We start from the raw sequence: 20,684 nt of genomic DNA on the forward strand, positions 1-20,684 counted from the left end.
AGAGGCGACTGGGTACAATCAACATGGCTTCACCAAGGGCAAATCGTGCCTGACAAACCTGGTGGCCTTCTATGAGAAGGTCACAACATCAATAGACAAGGGGAGAGCAACTGACGTCATTTACCTGGACCTGAGCAAAGCCCATCCTGCATGACATCCTGGTCTCCAAGCTGATACAATATGGGTTTGATGGAGTGACAATTCAGTGGATAAAGAACTGGCTTGACGGCCGCACCCAAAGAGTGGCTGTCAATGGGTCCATGTCCAAGTGGAGGCCAGTGACAAGTGGAGTCCCTCAAGGATCAGTACTGGGGCCGGTCTTGTTTAACATCTTCGTCAGCAACACGGACAGTGGCATAGAGTGCATCCTCAGCAAGTTTGCTGATAACATCAAGCTGTGTGGGGCAGCTGACATGCTGGAGGGAAGGGATGCCATCCAGGGGGACCTTGACAGGCTGCAGAGGTGGGCCCATGCCGACCTCCTGAAGTTCAACAAGACCAAGTGCAAGGTCCCCCATCTGGGTCGGGGCAATCCCAAGCACCGATATAGGCTGGGCAGTGACTGGCTTTGAGAGCAGCCCTGAAGAAAAGGACTGGGGGATGCTGGTGGACGAGAGGCTCAACATGAGCCGTCAGCATGCACCAGCAGTCCAGAAAGCCAATCGTATCCTGGGCCGCATCAGGAGAAGCGTGGCCAGCAGGTCGAGGGAGGTGATTCTCCCCCTCTACTCCACTCTCATGAGACCCCACCTGGAGTACCGCATCCAATTCTGGAGCCCCTATTAAACAAAAGATATGGACGTGCTGGAACGTGGCCAGAGAAGGGCCACAAGGATGGCCAGAGGGCTGGAGCACTTCTCCTATGAGGACACACAGAGAGTTGGGGTTGTTCAGTCTGGAGAAAAGAAGGCTCCGAGGAGACCTTATAGTGGCCTAGCAGTATCTTAAGGGTGCCTACAAGAAAGCTGGTGAGGGACTTTTTAAGATATCAGGTAATGGTAGGACTAGAGGGAATGGATTAAAACTAGAAATGGGACAATTCAGACTGGACATTAGGAGTTCTTCACCCTGAGGGTGGTGAGACACTGGAACAGGTTGCCCAGAGAGGTGGTGGAAGCCCCATCCCTGGAAGTTTTTAAGGCCAGGCTGGACGGGGCTCTGAGCAACCTGATCTAGTGGCAGATGTCACTGCCCATGGCAGGGGGGTTGGAACTAGATGATCTTTAAGGTCCCTTCCAACCCTAACAATTCTATGATTCTATGACTGTTGCTTGGGTATTTTAAAAGTTAACTGAGCTTTCACAAGTGCACATGACAGTTTCCTGAGATTTTTAGGAAAGCACCAATTCACAATGGTTGGTGACGGAAAATATGCTGCATCATGTATCTACAAAGTCTTTCCTTGCACAGGTCACTGACTAGTGAGTTTTGCTGCAACACGGGATAGGAAGGGCACTTCCTCCCAACTGAAAAATACAAAGTAACTTCGTAACAGGAAAAAAATTACTAAATATACAAAACAATTTACCTGTAAATAAGTAATTTCAACTAAAAAGCAAATAATTGAACAGAAGGATGAACAATATTCATCTGTAACCTTTTCATCCTCAAAATGCTGGTCTGTAGAATTCCTGACTTGCAAATGATAACTTTTAGTCCCTGTCCCACACTAGTCCAGCCACAATGCATAGCTGAAGCAGAGTCTAGCTAAATTTATACAGGACCAAGTATCAACTTACAGAACAGTTCTTCTTTGGTTGCTTGATGCTTTTTTTTGCATCACTGCTGATAGTTCTTACTACAGAGCACAAAAGACTGACTAAGATCCATTAGCCTTTCACGCTGCAAAATTTTGAATAAGCCTAACTCGTCATAAGAGGATGAAAGCTTATTCAAAGTTGCATTTTTCTGAATAAAAAAATTGCTTTATAATACCTTCACTAACCTATTTCACTTTAGAGAACACACACAGTAGCAACAGTATTAGCATTTTTGTAGTGTTTTCAAGAGATTCTCTTTTACAATTACTAGCTGATCAGCTTCTATACAACCATGAAGAGTTTTACTCTGTTACAAATACATGGTGAATAAGTTTCTTTTTATGTTCCAGCACTTCTGATAAACAAGAGAAATTCTCCCCTTAATACGTCAATGTAATCCCAAAACAAAATTGATTTTGTTCCTTTTTAAAATTTTACATAACTTACAGTTCTAATAAAACTTCAAAAATATAGACTATATTAAACACTTCTTATACGTATATCTGTAATGCTAAATTAAATTTACATATGCCTTTTCGATTCATCAGTTTATATAACAAAAGTAGATGTTCTTTTATGAGAGGAATGATAACACCTCAATAAAACCATTAACGTATTAGCATACAAAAAAAATAAGTATACATATATACAGCATACAATAAAAAAAATACAAAGTAAGAACACTTTTTACCCACTAAAACCACCCAGAAAGCCACCTCACCTGCATCAGCTCTGGACCGCTGACCTGGTGACTTTCCAAATGGGGTCTTCATTCATCTGTGTTTAAGTGAGCAGCAAAGCTGCTGGACTAGGGTGAAAATCCAGTTCTTCCCAACTCCCAGGTTATCGTCTTATTCTTGGAATAAACCAGCTCCTTATTAATCCACCATTCAATCATGAATTTGTCCTTCCTCAAACGTAGAAGCTGCACGTTCAATTACAGTACTCTGAAAAACAAAACAGGTAAAATATAGTTTGATTTGAGACTTGGTTATGACAAGCATTAACTGACTTGGTTAAGATAAAAATATTTTTATTCACTTTAGTGCTTGTTTTCATACTCAATATTTTTGAGTTCCTTCATATTTTGTTACTCTGAAAACATTCAGCAAACAGAGGGCATATAGGCAACAATACAGCTAAACAAATACAAGGGCTGCTACTTTTCCCCCACATTCATAGGTTCATAGGAAAGTTCCATATCACATCAAAGTCAACTACATACCAAAAGGAAAGCTTCTTAAAAACCACTGCGCTTAGTACAGGGAAGAATGACTACTAGATTAGAAGAAGTGGAATTACCTTCACCAGAGGTAAAGCAGAAATCAACTATTTCCATTTATTAGAAACAAACCACCTTCACAACCACATAGAAAATAACTTTGCTTTGTATAAGTAAAAAAAAAAAAAATCTGTTGAAAAAATCCAACATATAAGAGGTACCAAAACACTGATTCCACTGCAATGACTACTGAAGCCAGCAATTTGTCAAGCCATTGGTTCACAGAAGATCTGCAGAAGTTTTTGGTGATTCTCTACACCTAAACTCACCAGATTCCTAAAACATTTAGTCATCCCATTCCTCTAGATGAGGGAGATAAATAACTTTTTAAAAGTCCTTTTCAGGATTTAATTACAGAAACTTGTGATCACCTGAAAATTTCAAGAATTACAGGTTAGCTTACTTCAAACAGGAAACATTTATCCAGATTAATCCCTAACTTCAGTGCTGCATATGGCTAATACAAGTGAAGTGAGATCACCCTTTTAGTTTCATTTCCTTAAGAAATGTCATTGCTGCAATCATGTTCTCTGTAATCTGTTAATCAGTGCTGTCTTCTCTCTTTTACTTCAGTTTTAGAACCTGCGGTCAATTTTCACACAGGGGTTAAAAACAGAGGAATGCCCCTAACTAGTGACCCAGATGAGGGAAAAAGTGTACCGTATGTTTGTGCCTTACTGAATAAGGGAACATACAAGGACATGCCTTGAGGTATTTGCATCTGACAACACTTGCCAATTCTTCCATGAATCGCACTCATTAATTTCTAGGAACACTAGAGAAACACAGAGCAATACTCCTAGGAAAAAAATAGCAATAGTGAGACAAAAATTCAGTCATTTCCAATTTTCATAAAGATGCATACTATGTTTGGAAGAGCTAACTTAGACATTCACAGTCAGGAATTTGTAAGAATTTGTGGAATTACAGTTAAAAATTGATTCACAGAAGCTTAGTAGTTTGTCCACATTTCATCTCTCCCTGAAATCTACCAGTGTATAAACAACAATGCTGAATGATACCAGGGCAATAACAGTCAACTTTCTAAAAGTACTTCAAGACACAACAGGAAGCAATTAACTTGCCTAATTACTTTACTAGAACACAGCATAAGGATTGTCTTTCTACTAAACCCCAAAATATTTTACTATGAATTAAAATATATTAGCACAGAAGCATCAATGACTATGAAAACAAGCCAAACTCAGAGCACTGCTGTGATACACTATCATATTCAGTCTCACAGGCATAGAACTGAGGCTTTTTTTTTCCTCCAGGGAAGGTATTTGTTGAGAATCAACTGTAATCTAGCATTATATTTTTCTACTTCAAAAAAAAACAACAAACGTGCCCCCAAAAAAACATAAACCAAAAAACTCCCCTGCCACAAAGCCATAAACTGTGAAAATCCTTCAGATCTAGAAACTAACATACCCTTTTGCAGTAAGACTTTGACTTGCTATTCAAGCAGCTGTAAATATTTCGTAATACCTGTACGTATTACATACTTCCTCTCTGCCCCAAGATTTCCAATTCATGGCAAAAATATAAACTACTACATGTTTTAATTTCACTGGTTGTTAAGTAGCTATGTTTGTAAAGACAACTAAAACACCTCAAAAGTTGTAGTTTTCTACCAGTTAACTTTTTTTTTTATTGGTATGTCCCCAAGTATTACTACCCCACAGATCTGAAGTCATACCTTTAAAAAGGAAAGTTACTTCCTAATCCTTCTAAAGTCACAATTTTTGCTAGCACTTAATGAAGTGTATCATTAAGTGTGTCCTCTGAACCTAAGGACACACGGCTACTGAAGACAAAACTTAATTCATCAGTTCAAACTGATTTTCTAGGAACTAAGCCACTAACTATCACTAATTCAAAACCTCACTGAAGATTTTCACTGAAAGCAAATGACACTTGAGTTTTCCTAAAACTACCATTCTGAATTCAATTCACATTTCAGTTTCACACTGATAGTTCTGAAGATATTAATAAGGAGGGATAAAACCTGATTTTCTGAAAATAAACTGATGTACTTTGAGAACATCTTGACTTTTAAAGCATATGTAACTAAGCCTCACTTGCTGGATTAATAAATAAACTAAAACCCATAAAACTTAGAATTCTTAAACATGATGAATGACAAAACAATACATTTAATGCCATCATGCAAATATCTTAAACTCTTAATGAGATGTCATCAACAAAAAAATTAACTCACAAAATGTAAAAACTTCTACTATACAGTTTTATTAGAAGTCTCAAAGAATGTCATGTTCCACACTAAAGTTGAAAAAAGTTTTTAACATGCTTCTGATGTGCTGAGTAGCAATAAGCTATCCTGCTAACTCCTTGTTTGGATGCATATAAGATGACTTATGAAACAATCAACTTTTTAGGGTAATTCTGTTAACAGCAGCAGATATAGCAAAAAGAACACAAGTAGCTTTTTTTGATCCAAACTGACACATCCAAACCAAGTTTTACTAGTCTTTACGAACTGCCAGTAGCTTTCAGAAGATAAATGCCACTGCCTATCAGTTAGGCACCGATTTCCCCAACACCTGACAGCACAGGCCACCAGCAGCGCAGCTGCAGCTTTCACTTGAAGACAAGCAGTCATTCTTTCAACTTGTCATCAGCTGCAACTACTCATCAGACCAGGTGTTTTGCTTGTTTACTTTTACAAAGCTTCCTGGATCACAGCACATCCATCAGAAAATACCAAAACCAAAAAACAACACAGAAATTAGATCACTACTTCGCCTGATAGTGTTATAACTACTGCAAACTGTTTCACTGAAGGTTAAGTGTTTGACTAAAAACACAAGCCCTACAAATTGTCAATCATATCAATTTTAATAATAGTACAATCATACTATCAGAGGAGGGAGGAAGAAACAATGTTAAGACAGAAAAAATAAAGCTGTGTTAAAAGACTTATTTTTTAGTATAAAGGCAAAAGGAGGAAAAACTAGCATGCAGACTGTAACTTTCACTGTGAACCAGCTTAAGCTCATCTATAAACTTAGTTGTTTAGAAACATTAAAATGCTTTTACATGAGCTTTTAACTCCATGAAAATAAGTGTAACCACCTAAAATAATTCTCTAGCTTCACTTTCAGTTAACTTGCATGTTTGTTTTTCCACCAAATTACATGCACTTCACTGCAACACACAGCACAATGTTGTTTGCTGCATTCTAGCAAAAGCTTCATGACCCTGCTATCCAGGGAAGAGGGATGTTTGTAGCACAAAAACACAGCGGTGATAATTAATGCTTATGGCACCAAAACCACAAAGTTAAATGCTTCATTCCTAAACAGCATACCTACATTTTACCATCACGAAAACAGAAGAAAATGGTATCAGAACATTTGCTGAGGCATTGCTTTCAGGGTAAACATTTGAAGGAGAGGGAGCGTAACTGCACCTGTTGCATGTATCTCTTAGATACAGAGCTGCAAATTCAGATTATATACCCTCTGGTGTTAACTACAGGCTCACACCTCCTCAGGAGATCTGCTCCTGCTTTCAGAGCTGGCCGTGATCCCCTGTGCGCCCATTGCTGCAATAAAAAATGCCTGCTTTCTAGCACTCCAAAATTGAGTCTTAGAGAGTCCTTAATTGCCAACTTACGGTAACAGGAGGAGTCATTCTGAAATTAAATGCATCAGCTACTTGGTAAGCAGCATTTTAAGTTCCATAACTCAGTTCAGAACTGCTGGTACATATTTCAGCTGAGTAGTACCATGGTTTCAGCATTAACAAGTTGGATGAAGCATGTACTTTATCTAGACTCCCTAATTCTTACCATATGAACAGAAAGAATCATCCTGTGCAAGTCCTCATTAGGCTATAACTAGCCTATCTAACTAGCCCCATCTCCAAAGGCAATCTTAATGTTAAAATATATCTTAAGTAACAGGGGGAATAAAAGTATATGCCCAGTTTTAGTTTGCATTACTTTTTTTTTCTTCACTAGTAAAAAACCCCGAACACTTCCCTGTAGTTTAAGAATTCAGCCACTCAAACTTAGATCTGTTTTGAAGTATCCTACAGGCTCATCCAGCATATTGGTTATTAAGAACTCTTTTATCCTATCACTAGGATTTTGTGTGGGTAGTAACATATGATGTCTGAGAAAGATTATAGTACGTAAACTCTGGCCATGGAAGTGATTTACAGCTGAGAACTGTGAACCATACATTTCAACTATGGATTTATGAGCTGAAAGCCCCAAATAAAGTACTACTATCCCTCCCCTATGATAGCCTCTGCAGCTTTTTCTCTACCCATAGATGTGTTATTTGCCTACAATTGTGCAGAAACAAGCAGCACTGGCATGTATACAAACACAGAAATACACATGTATTTGGTTGGATGGGGCTTCAAGCAACCCCATCAATAAAAGGTGTTCCTACCCATGGCAGGGGGGTTAGACTAGATAACCTTTACAGTCCTTTCCAACACAATCCACTCTGTCATTCTATGACAGATACATAAATAAAATGTTGTTACTTTCACACTACAATGCTTTGGTGATGCAACTGAAGATACTGTACAGTTTCTGCTAAAGTGGAAGCAGAACAGGCATACATGCAATGAATTCTAGGGATCAGACTATGATACTTTATGATGATTCTGGAACCGAATAAAAATGGTTTTAACCTTTCAGCAAACTCCTGTATTTTAATTTTGTGTCAAGAGACAGCACACTGCCATTTCTATTTATAAATAATTATTTATTAAAATATTTTGGCGTTACTTAGCATTTAGCACAAATGGACAGACTGTTTGTCATCATACAGAGCAAAAAAGGGTTTGCTGGTAAGTTCTGAAGACAAGAACTCGATATTATAGCATAAAACCAGGGAACATGATAGACAATATAAGGAATCCTAAAAAAAAAAAAAATGAAAACACTATAGTAGGAAACTATCAACAGTAATATTATTTTGAAGAATTATTCCATTCATTCAGAATTAAACAGGTAGTTTTACAAAGGATCCTAATCCTCCAGAAGTCTTCTATCTCAGACAACAGTTTCAACAAGTTTTGTCTAAACCATCTTCCAGTACATGTCCTTACCATAGCTCTACTAAAGTTACAAACAGTATTTCAGGTGAAATGTGGACTTTTTAAAATATTTTAGGTAACTTCATTAACTTGAAACATTGGTATAGTTTTACAAGAACACACACAAATGGTAACTCTCGAAGACTGCATTAAAAATTCTTACACACACACAAAAAAAAAAAATAAAAGAACAGACAGAGAGAAATCTTGAAAGTATAGTTTCCAATGTTTCCTATCCATGCTTGTTTTCTCCCTCTGGAATTAGCAAAATGTAGCTATTACTGAGACAACAGTACAGTTTGTTCTTTATTTCCACCGCATTTTCCTCACAACATACATCATTAAAGCAGTCTGTCTCACTTAAACCAATTTAGCATTTAAGAACTCTTCTTTTTTCAGGAGATGTAATTTGAGGTAAACCCTGACAGCATATAATTCAGCCACTTTGTAAAGCCAGCAGCAAGAACCTTGCTATAGCCAGTATTATAAAACAGTATTTTAAACAAACTTGCTTATCTTAAAAAAGATAAAACTTGCTTATCTTAAAAAAGATTTCAGGGACTTAATAACCACTTTCCCAGCATAAGAGTATCATCTTGCAAGACTAATTTTCATAACTCCCACGCTACAGGTCTAAATTGTAGTAAAAGCACCAGTAAAGAGAGCAGGAGAGCACAGTATTGACAGCCACCATGTCAGAATTCACCTATTTCCAATTTTAAAAACATTTGTAATAGGTTAAATGCTAAAAAGATATTATTTCCTCTAACAGCTTATAAAATAATTTTTAGCCTTGCCTGCATTACCCTTATGCTTACATAAATAGTTACTGTGGTAGATGCAGGTTAAGGGAGATGCAAGGGAGATGCAAGTTAAGTGTGTTCTTGTCTGTATTAGAGTACACATCCATCAATAGCCTGGAACACACAAAAAAAACAAAGAAGGAATTTTCACTTTCTGTGGAAAAATGCCAAACAAAAAACTAAAACCCAGAGTAACCACATTCGACACTACCATTCTGGACAACTGATCAAAAATTACAAGAATATACTACATCCCATTTGGCAACATTTGCTGGCTTCTGCTCCTTGAAAAGCTCTGGATTACTGGGAGAGAGATCAACTTCAGTTGAAGAAAACAGTTGATGGATTTGACTAGTGCCACCTCAGTGAAACTGATGATTAAAGTTTGACTGTCTAGAAATTAAGCACTGAAGAAGGCAAAGTCTCTCCAGATAAGAACTATGTTTTTGAAAGTTTAGGTATCCAGAATCAGACTCCTACTTTTTAGAAATATATCAAGGTGGCACTTTCTAAAGTGCATCTGAATTCTACTGCAATCAAAGGATTATTTGAGACTTTCTGATCATCTACAAAATACACTGATGTCATCTCATTCTCACCTGGCTGGCTTGATATTTTATGCTAGCCCTCAGTATATAGTAAAATTCCATATCCAACATGAATGTGGGATTCTGGCCCTAAAAAGCGGCAGTCTCCACGAGTGGCATACCATAAACATAGTTCCAAGGGATTCTGTGTGAAATGCATGGCATTTACACATATTGAAGATTTTACTCAGTGGGCCACAAGCGGAACCAGAGAGTAAATAGTAAACTGTCCAAGATGAACTGCCTGAAGACGATTCAACTAGCAGGTCAGGTTCAGCTACCTGAACATCCATACAGTGAAAGCACAGAATTACCCCAGATATATTTAAGTTTACCTTCTTTTTTTCCAGTCTAGATTAAAGCTATTACAGATAATTAGCAGTAACTTTTGACCGTAACAGCAGCCAAAAATCAGGCACGTGTATAGTAGTGCAGCATGTACTATAGTGCAGCCTGCAATCCCTTCACATTATTTCTTTCCCTCTTTCAGTTCCACCCCACCTATCTGTATGCACAATACCATTGTTTTCATCTGCCATTCAGACACCCCTTAGAGAGGGTATCTGGCTTTCTTCCTTTGCAGAAACTTTCACGTGGATGATAGTATTTTCAGCACATTTGAACACATGACAATATTTTAAGTATGTATGAACACATCATAAGCGAACAGGTATTTACCTTCAGGGTTACAAAGCCCCACGCTGTCCCAGTCTAGTTTTTCCTATTTATTTCTTCAGTGGTGCAGGAAAATTTTCTTGCTGACTTGACAAATGGCCAGAGGACTACTTATAGAGAGCACCATGATTAGATATTAAAAAGTTAAGTGCTACACAAAATTAGCAGTTACCCTACACAGTCACTCAGAAGGTATGAAATTGAACTGGATGTCTCTGCTACTTAACGCAGAAAGATCTATAAATGTTCTGAGAGGCTCAACATTATGCCTCAGGATCATCAACACTTCATGCAGCAGAAAAATGTAGTAAGTAAAAAATGTAAAAGCCAAATAATTAAAAGTGACAATTTTGACACTGACATTAAGTAAAAACTTTAAACTTCATCACTTCGGTTATATCAGAATCACTTCATACATTCAAAATTGCCTAAAATGATGACTTCAGACTTTTTTAAGAGAGTAAGAACAAAGTGGGAACAAGAACCCCAATACATACATTTTTGATCAATGAAATCTGGTAGAGAACACATATGTTAAACATACATGTTCACAACATATATGTTAGAACTATGAGACAGTTTTCCCTTGATCTTATTTCAGCAAATTCTGTGCTATGAACACTGTAACGCACAGCCCACAATCAAATTACAGAATTGCAATACGAGCTTTTGTAGCCCAAGCCATAGAAACTCCAAGACAACAATGCAATTAGTGTTTAGATTTTACTTAATTTCATATTTCAGAGCAATACAAAAAAAATCTGCTGAAAGAATAAGCAAACTAAGCACAAAGCAAAGCAGCAGCATACAATACAGTGCATCCTGAAAGCAATATGAAATATTTGAACCTTATCTAAAAATTACATTTAAAAAAAGTACCATTCAGAAATCAAACCCTGGAAATACCAAAGTTAAGTTCAACTTTTTTTGCATACAGACACTGCTTGATAAGTTAAAAAAGGCTTCTAAGTTACTTTAAATTTTTTTTAAGACTTTTATTCTACAGAACTCTGGGAAATTTTTCTCTTACTTTAAAGCATGTAAATCATTACAAACTTTTTTCCCCTACTAGGATCCTTAGGACTTGCCACCATGCACTGTTATTTAATAAGAATTAAACAAATATTAAGAGCAAAGTCATGCACCCATTACACTTGCTTCACTCTAATCACATAATAGCTTCCTTAATAAAAAAACAATTAATTATTTCCCTGTTCTTTAGAGCTCTGCTCTTCTCACATTTCACAACATTTTAAGTACATGGATAATAACTGGTTCAGAGGCAAGATAAGCCTTAAAGAGCACACAAGAGAAGTGACTATTAATACTGCATATCTACATTCAAGCACTTCTACTGAGTATATCAAGTTAAGAAGTCTGTGCCACTGTCAGCACCTAACTTGCCTGGCTCTGCCCACATTTATTACACACCAGTCACCCTTCCAGATTGGCTAGGTCTTTTTACCTGTCAAAACCACTTGTCACTCTACCACAGTTTTTAGAGCTATCTGGCACTCCAGAACACTGAATTAAAGCAAATCAAGACGACATTCACTTCTTTCTAAACTTTGTTTCAAGACCTTATTTCCCAAGCACTTCCTTATGCTCTTTCTGCATTATCCTTCTCCCTGACCTCAGCCTCCAGTCTTCCTTACATTTATGCAAGTCATTTTACCATTACTTCACAGAAAAATTCCTCCAGTCATCGGACAATGACCAGTTCAACAGCTGCCCAACTTTTTTTACATAGTTCCTCATACCAATACTATCTTGGGATCACTACAGCATTTTTTTCTGTCCTAGCCTGTTTGCAAAACTAGCTGCAGTACATGCTTCTCTGTGGTTTCTGGTTTCTCACTGAGGGCTACTTGTCATAGATAGCTTTTAGCCATCACCTCTGAAAAACTCCACATTTCAGTCAATAATGAAACCAATTTAAAAAAGCATAAAGCAAAACACAGAATAGAAAGAGTCTCGCTGGTCATCTTCAGCAGCATAACAAATGACATTCTACTGAATTATGGTTGCACCCCTATCTAGCCTACACAATGCTGGAGAGAAAGGAAATACACATGGGGATTTAAGAAGTTCTGCTGCCAAATGCCAATGGATCTCTGCTAACTGCATGAGCGGGAATTGCTCAGTGCTTATTTGTTCAGAGTTGAAGTTTATCATTAACAGTTCACTAGCTTTTTTAGTAACGAAAACAAACAGTATGTCCTTATCGAAGATATATATACTCTTTATACTCTTTAGTTATAACTCTCTGATCTAAAGTTTCAGTATTGGATCAAGAAGGCTACAGTTTCTTTCTGCAGAAAAAAAAGAAACAACTATTTTTTCTATTCATAGCCTCATGAAGACAATCAAGCAATTTTGATGGAAGTTTTAGTAGAAGTTCACTCCAAAGAGCTTAAAGCATACATCCAGAATAAGAGATGCAAGTCTTAATGGCCAATCTCAAACAGTCAAAAGCAACTGGAAACAAGTCCTCCCAAATTTGAACATGAAATAACTTTCAGCATAAACAGAACCATGGGCAGACTTACAGCACCACTGTCCCCCAGTACCAACAAATCCTTACATGCCTTATTTAGAAGCATTTCCCAACCACAACAATACCCCATCAGTCCAAAATGCAATAAAAAGAAGTGATTTTCAATCCCTATCTCACACCAATCTGTTTGACCAGCTTCTACACATTGTTCTTTCTATCAATTTGTTAGAGGATGGATGTTTCTCCACAAAGGTTTAGAACCAGTGGTCCCCCTCCACCTTCCACCCAATGATCTCTCATTTACAAATAAATGCATAAGGCCATCCAAATTAATAAAAAGGCTATAACAGAAATTCAGTTCATTAGGTACTACCTTAATGAAAATCTAAGGGTGAATATGCTTTCTAACATATTGGCAGCTCTTAGTTCACAAATACTTATGGCAGTGAAGTACTGAATTAATGAAACACGTTTGTCAGAAAACTTTAACTGGTATTTGACAAGTCAAATCATAAATAATTTTCAATTAAGTATTCAACAGTCTTACCCAGCCAACAGCAAAACACAGGGCACACATAAGCAAGTAAACTGCAACCTCTTATTTTTTAAGTTTAAGAGAAAATGTTTTTAAAATATTATTCAAAATACTAGTTAAGCCATTCAAACTATTGCCTTTGTGCTTTAAATGAGAGCAGTATTTTCCATTGCAATACATAAAACTCAACAGCGCATACACTTGATCTTATATTACTAGCCACAACTTTAAAAAACAAAATGAGTTAATATTGTTAAGCAGCAAAGACCACCCAAACAGGCAGGCAGCCTGTTTTCTGCAGCTACAGAAGTTTGCAGAACAGGAACAGTTCTCATTTATAGTTTTCTTATTTCAATAGTATCTTTTATCACAATTGAGACATGACTTTTTCTGATCTACTTGACGTGCAATCAGTAACAAAAAATACTGGTATTAGAAATGTTTTAGGCATTGTCAATACCCTTTTAGAGGCCAAATATTCCAGCTGTGAACAATGCACTGAACATTTGGCCCAATTTTTCAGCAACTTAGCATCTCCCTCTCATGCTGTTTTCAATAGGATCCAAGTACTGCAAAATCCATCTTGAGCTTCTCTACAAATACAAGTGCTTCTAGAAGGCCTTCAGAAACAAAAGTATTCCTCACGGTAGCTAGTTCCACTAGCAATGCATTGCACTGTTGATTTTATTTTTTTTTAAATGAGAAATTATTGTAATTCAGCCTTAGACGTGTGGGTTGCACCTCCTTACAAAATAGTCATACGTAAGGCTGGGTCTTGCTAGTGCTCTAACACAAAAGCTACCTTTTCTAGGTTTAAATGTCAATGCTGAAAGGTTCTCTGCATCACCTGCTTTAACACCCAGATTATGCAATGATGTATTTTAAAATCTCCATTCACATTACATTTCACTTCTGTTCACCTGTAAAGCTGGCTGGAATCAAGTTCCTCTGCTGAGGTCTCCTACTAACACAGTATAACACTTAAATAGGAAAAGGCAAGAGTGTGATCTAATGTGATCCTGTTTCTGTGAAAAGTATTACGAAAGGATGTTTTTCTGTATTGGTAGAGTTGGAGACTGAGCTAATGCCTCTGCTGTAAGAGTAAGATTTAGTTGAAAAGAAATCTCCCTGCTTTCTCTTCCCTTAAATTCCCCAGGACACTGGCAATTAAATTACAACTTCACTAACAAGTTGGTGAATTTTATTTCTTCTATTACAAGCCTTAACACTTAATTCTACTAATATATAGATAGTCCAGTCACGAAATAAGAATATGATAATCCTGGCCTTCAAAGCAAGATGAATTTATCACACCGTATAATTCTCTTCATATGTCTTAAGAAATGTATTATTCTAGCTTTTTTTGTAGAGGTATTGGGTCTGCCTGAGATGGAGTTAATTTTTGCTATAGCAGCCCTCATGGTCCTATGCTTTGTATTGGTAGCAAAAAGGTGTTGCTAGCTGTTGACGGGTGTCTTCCAGACCAACCCCTACACCAAAGCAGGAAGAGGTGGGACATCGACTGTCCATGGGAAGCAGAGGATAAACCTTTTGTTTTCCTTTGCTTCTGCACGCAGCCTTTGCTTTTGTTTTATTAAACTGCCTTTATCTTGACCCACAAGGGTTTTTTCCATTTTATTTACTCCACCCCCTACCCTGCTTTGGAGGAGAGTGGTAGAGCAGCTTGATGGGCACCATGTCAACCCACCACAGGACAAGAGTGGAAGAAAAACATTTTTTCCCCTCAACAGCAAACAACATGATCCATACAGTGCCACCCCATTAAAAAAAGAAAAAAAAGTTATGCAAGAAAACCTTAACCAAACAAAACCCTCCCAAACTAACCAACCTGAACTCAAGTTGTACTTGAGTTTTATCAGCATTTTCTTTTACTAGCTTTAAAAAAAAAAAGTTACCAACTTAAGAGAAAACCAAAGCAACAGTTTTCACAGAAATGTCTACATTATTCACGTAAAGCCTTTCCAACTACTCCTGAATTATTCTGTATGCTGAAGGCTTCAAAGACAGAAGTGCTTTCCCCACCTTCCTGTAATATGTATAATAAAACAGAATGTTAGAGAAGTAGACTTTAAAAAACTTCTCAGAACAATCACCTATTTTAAGCTGTTTACTTGATAGTAGGTTAAATTGATTATAGCTAAAGCATATTTTCCAAGTCTTGTGTTTTCTATTTACTATTCCTCTACACTTCCCGTTTTATTTTTTAAGTATGCTGCCTAAAATTCTTCTCTCAGATTTTGTAAGCATGCTTCTTTCAAGTCACTAACAGAACTTGAATGAAAACTAATCCAAGGACATGCTAAGCATGGTTTATCAGAACCCAACAGGACACCACATAGCAAGTTATACCTGCAAGAATCTTCTACAGCATAAGAAACTAACCTTCATAACAAAAACTACCTCTCCGTGCACACTTACAATTTGTTTCTTATACCTACAGCTTGCATAAGTAGGTTAAACTAAGTCATGTTTTCATTTGAAGAAGGCTAGCTGATTGATGAAATCAATCTGTTCTGATACAATTCCCTCACAATATTTCACTGTATTTAAAAAAACCCAACACTTCCATTCTAAGAGGTTATGCATTTTCTTTCTCAAAATTCACAAAAACTCTTGTAACCATTGTTACAAAACATTACAGAGAAAAAATTCAGTTATTTAATAAAAAAAAAATTAGTAAATAATGATAAGGTAGTAACAGATTTCCAGATAAGCAATCTGATACACACAAACACCTGAAAGCTCACCACATAAGCATATGTAAGCATACCTCAATACCTGCACCATGAACACAGACAAAGAATATTAACCCAATGAACTTCAACAGCAAGAACCCCTCTGTTTTGCCCTCACAAGCTTTTAATATCAGTGATTGACTGGACACCTCTCAACTCTCAGACAGGCAGCAATGAAATTTGGCTTATCAGCTCTAATGACCAAAACAATCCAAGATGTGGGACAAACACTTTTATACGTAGCTTTGTGTTGGGTATAACCAGCAAATTAATACAATCCTCTGAACTTTAGGAACTTGCATAGCATGCAGCCTCTGTCTCACCTGCATGTACATGATACACTGAGTGATCTCTGCAACAGCACTGTAAATGCAGATACGTAAAACTGACTCCTCCTGTCCCTCTGCTAAGTAAGCTAACCAGATGCCAGATATTTTTTCCATTTGTGGAATTAAAAAGAGATGGACGAAGAAGGACGAAGGCGATGACTAACTCCACTTTCATGAGAAGAAAAGCGTACTTTTATTGTGCTTTAGGTACTTTTCATCCCTTTGTTTTTCATATGAAAGGCAGCAAGAAGTTTCATTAATGGATAACTGACTCAGACCAGTACTGTTGTGTAGGAACTAGCTCACCTCTGTCCAGAGTTTTTTTTTTTTAAAGTTCTTGATCTTCACTTGATGAACAGACAGGTGTGCCTGCACGAGATGATCATCTTGGCTGGTCGAGCTCAATAGTTCACAGATCAAGGCTTTTCCCACTGTTTGGGTTTTTGAATCAACTGGAAACAGTTTGGGAACCTTGGATCAAATACATCCTTCCTTATTATGTTTAATTATGTGCTGCTCTATATATTCCTGGAGTTCCTCAGAGAAAAAAAAAAGGCCAGGAAAGGCCTATAACCCACTAATAAAGGAATCATACATCAATAGTTATGAAATTAACATCTAAAGAGCACTAATCTTTAAATGCTAAACATCAAGTCATACGGGCTGATTAGAAGTAAGTAACAGTGATAATACTACATGTTCACTAAATCAGACAAGCTATCAGTACATCAGCTGAGGGTTACAATGAACTATAGGCCTAGGATTTTGCCTGGAAGGGAAAAGAGCTAGTCATCAACAGGCACCGGCAAAAAAAACAAAGCAATGACAAAACCAAATTGACAAAATTATTAAAGAAAAAAGAAATTCCTGAGGTAAAAGGGGTTGGGAGTGGAATATGACATATGCATGCCATATCCACAATACAGTAAGGAAAAAAAAAAAAGAGCTCTTTCCAATTACAGGTTTGAACTTTAGTCTCACACTAAAAACAATTAGCTTTCTGAAATTCCGGGAAAGGACAACTATGTACCTACCACTTTAAGAATACATAAATAAGTGACCCAGAAAACAAAAGAAAGTTAAGTTCTCCAGAAGATGTATTCCAGAAAGCCTTACATGTTTAGGCCATTTTTTAGGGCTTATCCACAGGTATTAAGCATTTGTATAAAATTAAACTTATTTAAATTTAATAGTTTTTTTATTTGATCTGCCTCCCACCTTAGCAATATCACAACTAGATTCAATAATATTTGGCTAAGGGACTTAATGGCATTTTGCCATATGCTTGCCCTTTGAAAAATTCCTTGTTTCGCATAATAGTAAAAAAAAATACATACCAAAAATTGAACACAAGAATCCAAAGAACTGGATGTGAAATTTGGAATTAAAAGCACGCACACTGGCTCTTCTACTGAATAGGAATCAAGATAAAGAAGGAGTAAGAGAACGACTAGTACCCAATGAGCTTATAACAGCTTAATTAAAAAACAGAACGTGCTTGTCAACATAAACTTTTAAGTACTGCATTAATTCATCAACAGTTTTTAAATAAAAAAACCAAACAGTTTCTAGTCTATTTGCCTTCCAAGAGCTGAGAAGAACAAGTGAAATATTTGTCTACACACAAACCTTTCAGTCATTCTTTGGCACAGCAAAACTTTTTTTGAAAAAAAAAAAAAAAAATTGCCCGTTACTGCAATATTATGCACACCTTTGGTAGTAGAACAAAAGAGATACAGGCATAGAGCATTTTTAAAGAGTTTCTTTAGAGCTATAGTCTACTCTTCCCTCAAGCAGCATGGACAAGCAAAACCTCTTTTTTTTTATTCTGGAATGATCTGTCTATATGAACAGAAGGCACAGTTCAATTTCAGTATTCTTATGTCCTTCTAACTATGGAACCATCATAAACAGCTATGAGCGTTTAGCCAAACAGCTTTAAAAACAGTAGTAAAGTTTATCACTTACTTAGTAATATTGAGATATTATTTCTTTTCACACCATTGCTACAATTCTTCCTGTGACTTTACAGAAGATACCAGGACTCTGAAGCACAATGACTTTTTTAAGCATATAAATAATCCCTCTTACAGGCAATGCAAAACTACTCACTGACTAAACCTTGAGTATGTTCCAACACCCCAAGTGATCATTTAAGAAATGCATAGCCCTCTACCCTTAAAAAAAAAAATCTTACAAGATAATGCTTTTATAAGAAAATTGAAGAAGAAATTTATTATCTATTCAAAAGCCAGGAGAACCTTCCCTGGATCCCTTTATCCAAAGGCATATTTTAACTGACTCCTAATTGTTCAGCCTACCGCAAATTACCTTGCATTTAACCAGAGCGCAAGAACATGCACAGACACCAAGGTAGCAAGTTGTTACAGGTCAGTGTAATTGCCTTAAGTTGTACACTTCTGCATCATAGCAAATATGAAGCAGCTCAGCTTCTCCTTATTGATAGGTAGCTATCTTCCTCATCCCCTGAATCCAAAAAACATATGCACAAAAATAAGCACTGCCCAGGGTACAACAGCAGCACCTTATTACTGTACAAGCCATATACTTGCTACCATTCTATGGTAACTGCAAGTGATTAGAACACTTTTAAGTATTATAATGCAAGTATTTTGTCCTTACTCATAGTCTTATAGAGGGAGTTAACCCAAATAATTTATTATAATTGGAAGGAAGTTTACACAGTTTGGTTTGGTAACAGTTACAAAGATAGGTCTCTGGACACCAGAGGGAAATGCCTATTTGAAAGAGTAAGACATTTCTCCGTTCTCTGCTTATGTGTCTCCTCCTAGGGGATATTTAGGTCATCAGCCTTTGTTTGAAGACTAGGTTTAATTGCTATTGTGTTAGTCTGAGAATCATAATTCCAGAGTCAAAAGGATCACACAAACATTCTGCAAAAGCAAGGCCGGGCAAGCATACCTAACCCTGCTGTTAGAAGGTAATGGAGTGGTAAGTTACTGCACTTAGCTCAGTCTGTTAGGTTAATTAATCATGGCAAATCAAACTCTTCAGTCCACATCTCTTTAGGAGGCTGGCTGATCCTTCCAAGTGACATTTCAAGTGTACATTAGCCAGTTCTAAACAATCCAGGCTACTACACTGCTACACACATCTTTCAACACTGAGGGAATGCAAGTTTCCTATCATATTTTATAGAGGAGGGGGAAAAAAAAATCTGCCACTTGACAGACCACTTTCAAGATTTTTAGCTCACTAGTAGACTGTGGATTGTAAGCAACAGATCATTCCTGGACACATGTTCTGAGGCCTTAGAGCCTAACAGACACCTCTGCAACACTAATTGAAAAAAAGCATAACTAAAATACTTTCTTAAGCCAAACTTCAGAATTTGTGACATCAGTTAGTTCTGCGAGAGCAAACAGTTTGCTGACATACCTGAAATATTTTTTTTTCTCTCTAATGCATCAGGCTTCTACAACTTCATTCATGAAGTTCCACAGTAAAGAAGACATTTTGTTTCCTGAATTCAGAGATGATAGTTCATGCTTTAATAATCATTGATTCTTATTGCTCACGTCCAATTTCTGCAGCTATTTTACTTACTCATGACATAATCACTATTTGTCTTCAAAATGAGCAGCAGCAGGCCACCAATCCAGGGTAGAGAGCCAGAAGAAACCAAAAACAGTGTCAGGGGAAAATAAGCCAAGTAATTATACATTAATACTTAAGACTTGTGCTACAGTAACCACCTACCAGTTTTAAAAGCAGCAACACCACACATGAGCATTCAAAATTCTTATTAGGACAAGCTATTATTTACAGCATTAATTAGAAAAGTCAAAATTTAATTGTTATTAACCTCAACCTCAGTAACCAATAAGGATATTGATAAATAAGTAGTAATTCAGCACTTAAACAAACAAACAAAAAAACCCCACCAATAAAAAAAGCAGGGCCACAATACTTAGAGGGACCAGGTTAGAAACTACAGTTAGTCACGTTGGCTGTATACAACCAACACTATGACAAGCTGTACTATAAGCCCATTTATTCGTAGATTAGAGACACGCATGCCTAACCTCCCATCATCAACACCACAATAACTACAACCATACTACACAGCATTTAATGAATCAGAGGTATTAACTTGTGTCTCTCGGACACAAATACTGACTGCCTCTACTCTGATAAAAATTTAGTTCTCTTTTTTAAATCAGCTGGGAGTAGGGGGAGGAATTAGAGTTAAGCTATTGAGTAAATTAAGGCCTCCTCTAGTCACAAGAAAATAGACAAGTAATTTTGTTAGGTATTACTGCAATGAAAGAGTAAACAGTAACATTTTGCAGACTGAAGCATGATCACACCAATAACTAAACCCATACTGAAAGCA

The 20,684-nt window shown here is 36.9% G+C and overlaps 1 protein-coding gene across 7 annotated transcripts in view; it reads right to left on the reverse strand.

Moving 5' to 3' along the window:
• Positions 1-20,684, reverse strand: part of SPIN1 (spindlin 1) — a 65,004-nt gene that overhangs the window by 29,875 nt on the left and 14,445 nt on the right. For 5 of the 7 annotated variants that reach the window (XM_054186746.1, XM_054186749.1, XM_054186745.1 and 2 more), the window contains exon 2: positions 2,482-2,707. In XM_054186746.1, the coding sequence (XP_054042721.1) occupies positions 2,482-2,533 (52 nt within the window). In that variant the 5' untranslated portion in view covers positions 2,534-2,707. Of the gene's footprint in view, positions 1-2,481; positions 2,708-8,942; positions 9,042-10,192; positions 10,306-20,684 lie in introns of those variants that run through there. The other 2 variants (XM_054186747.1, XM_054186751.1) reach the window with 2 other exon arrangements.

Source organism: Rissa tridactyla, chromosome Z (genome assembly GCF_028500815.1).
Source record: "Rissa tridactyla isolate bRisTri1 chromosome Z, bRisTri1.patW.cur.20221130, whole genome shotgun sequence".
NCBI classification, from domain to species: Eukaryota; Metazoa; Chordata; class Aves; order Charadriiformes; family Laridae; genus Rissa; species Rissa tridactyla.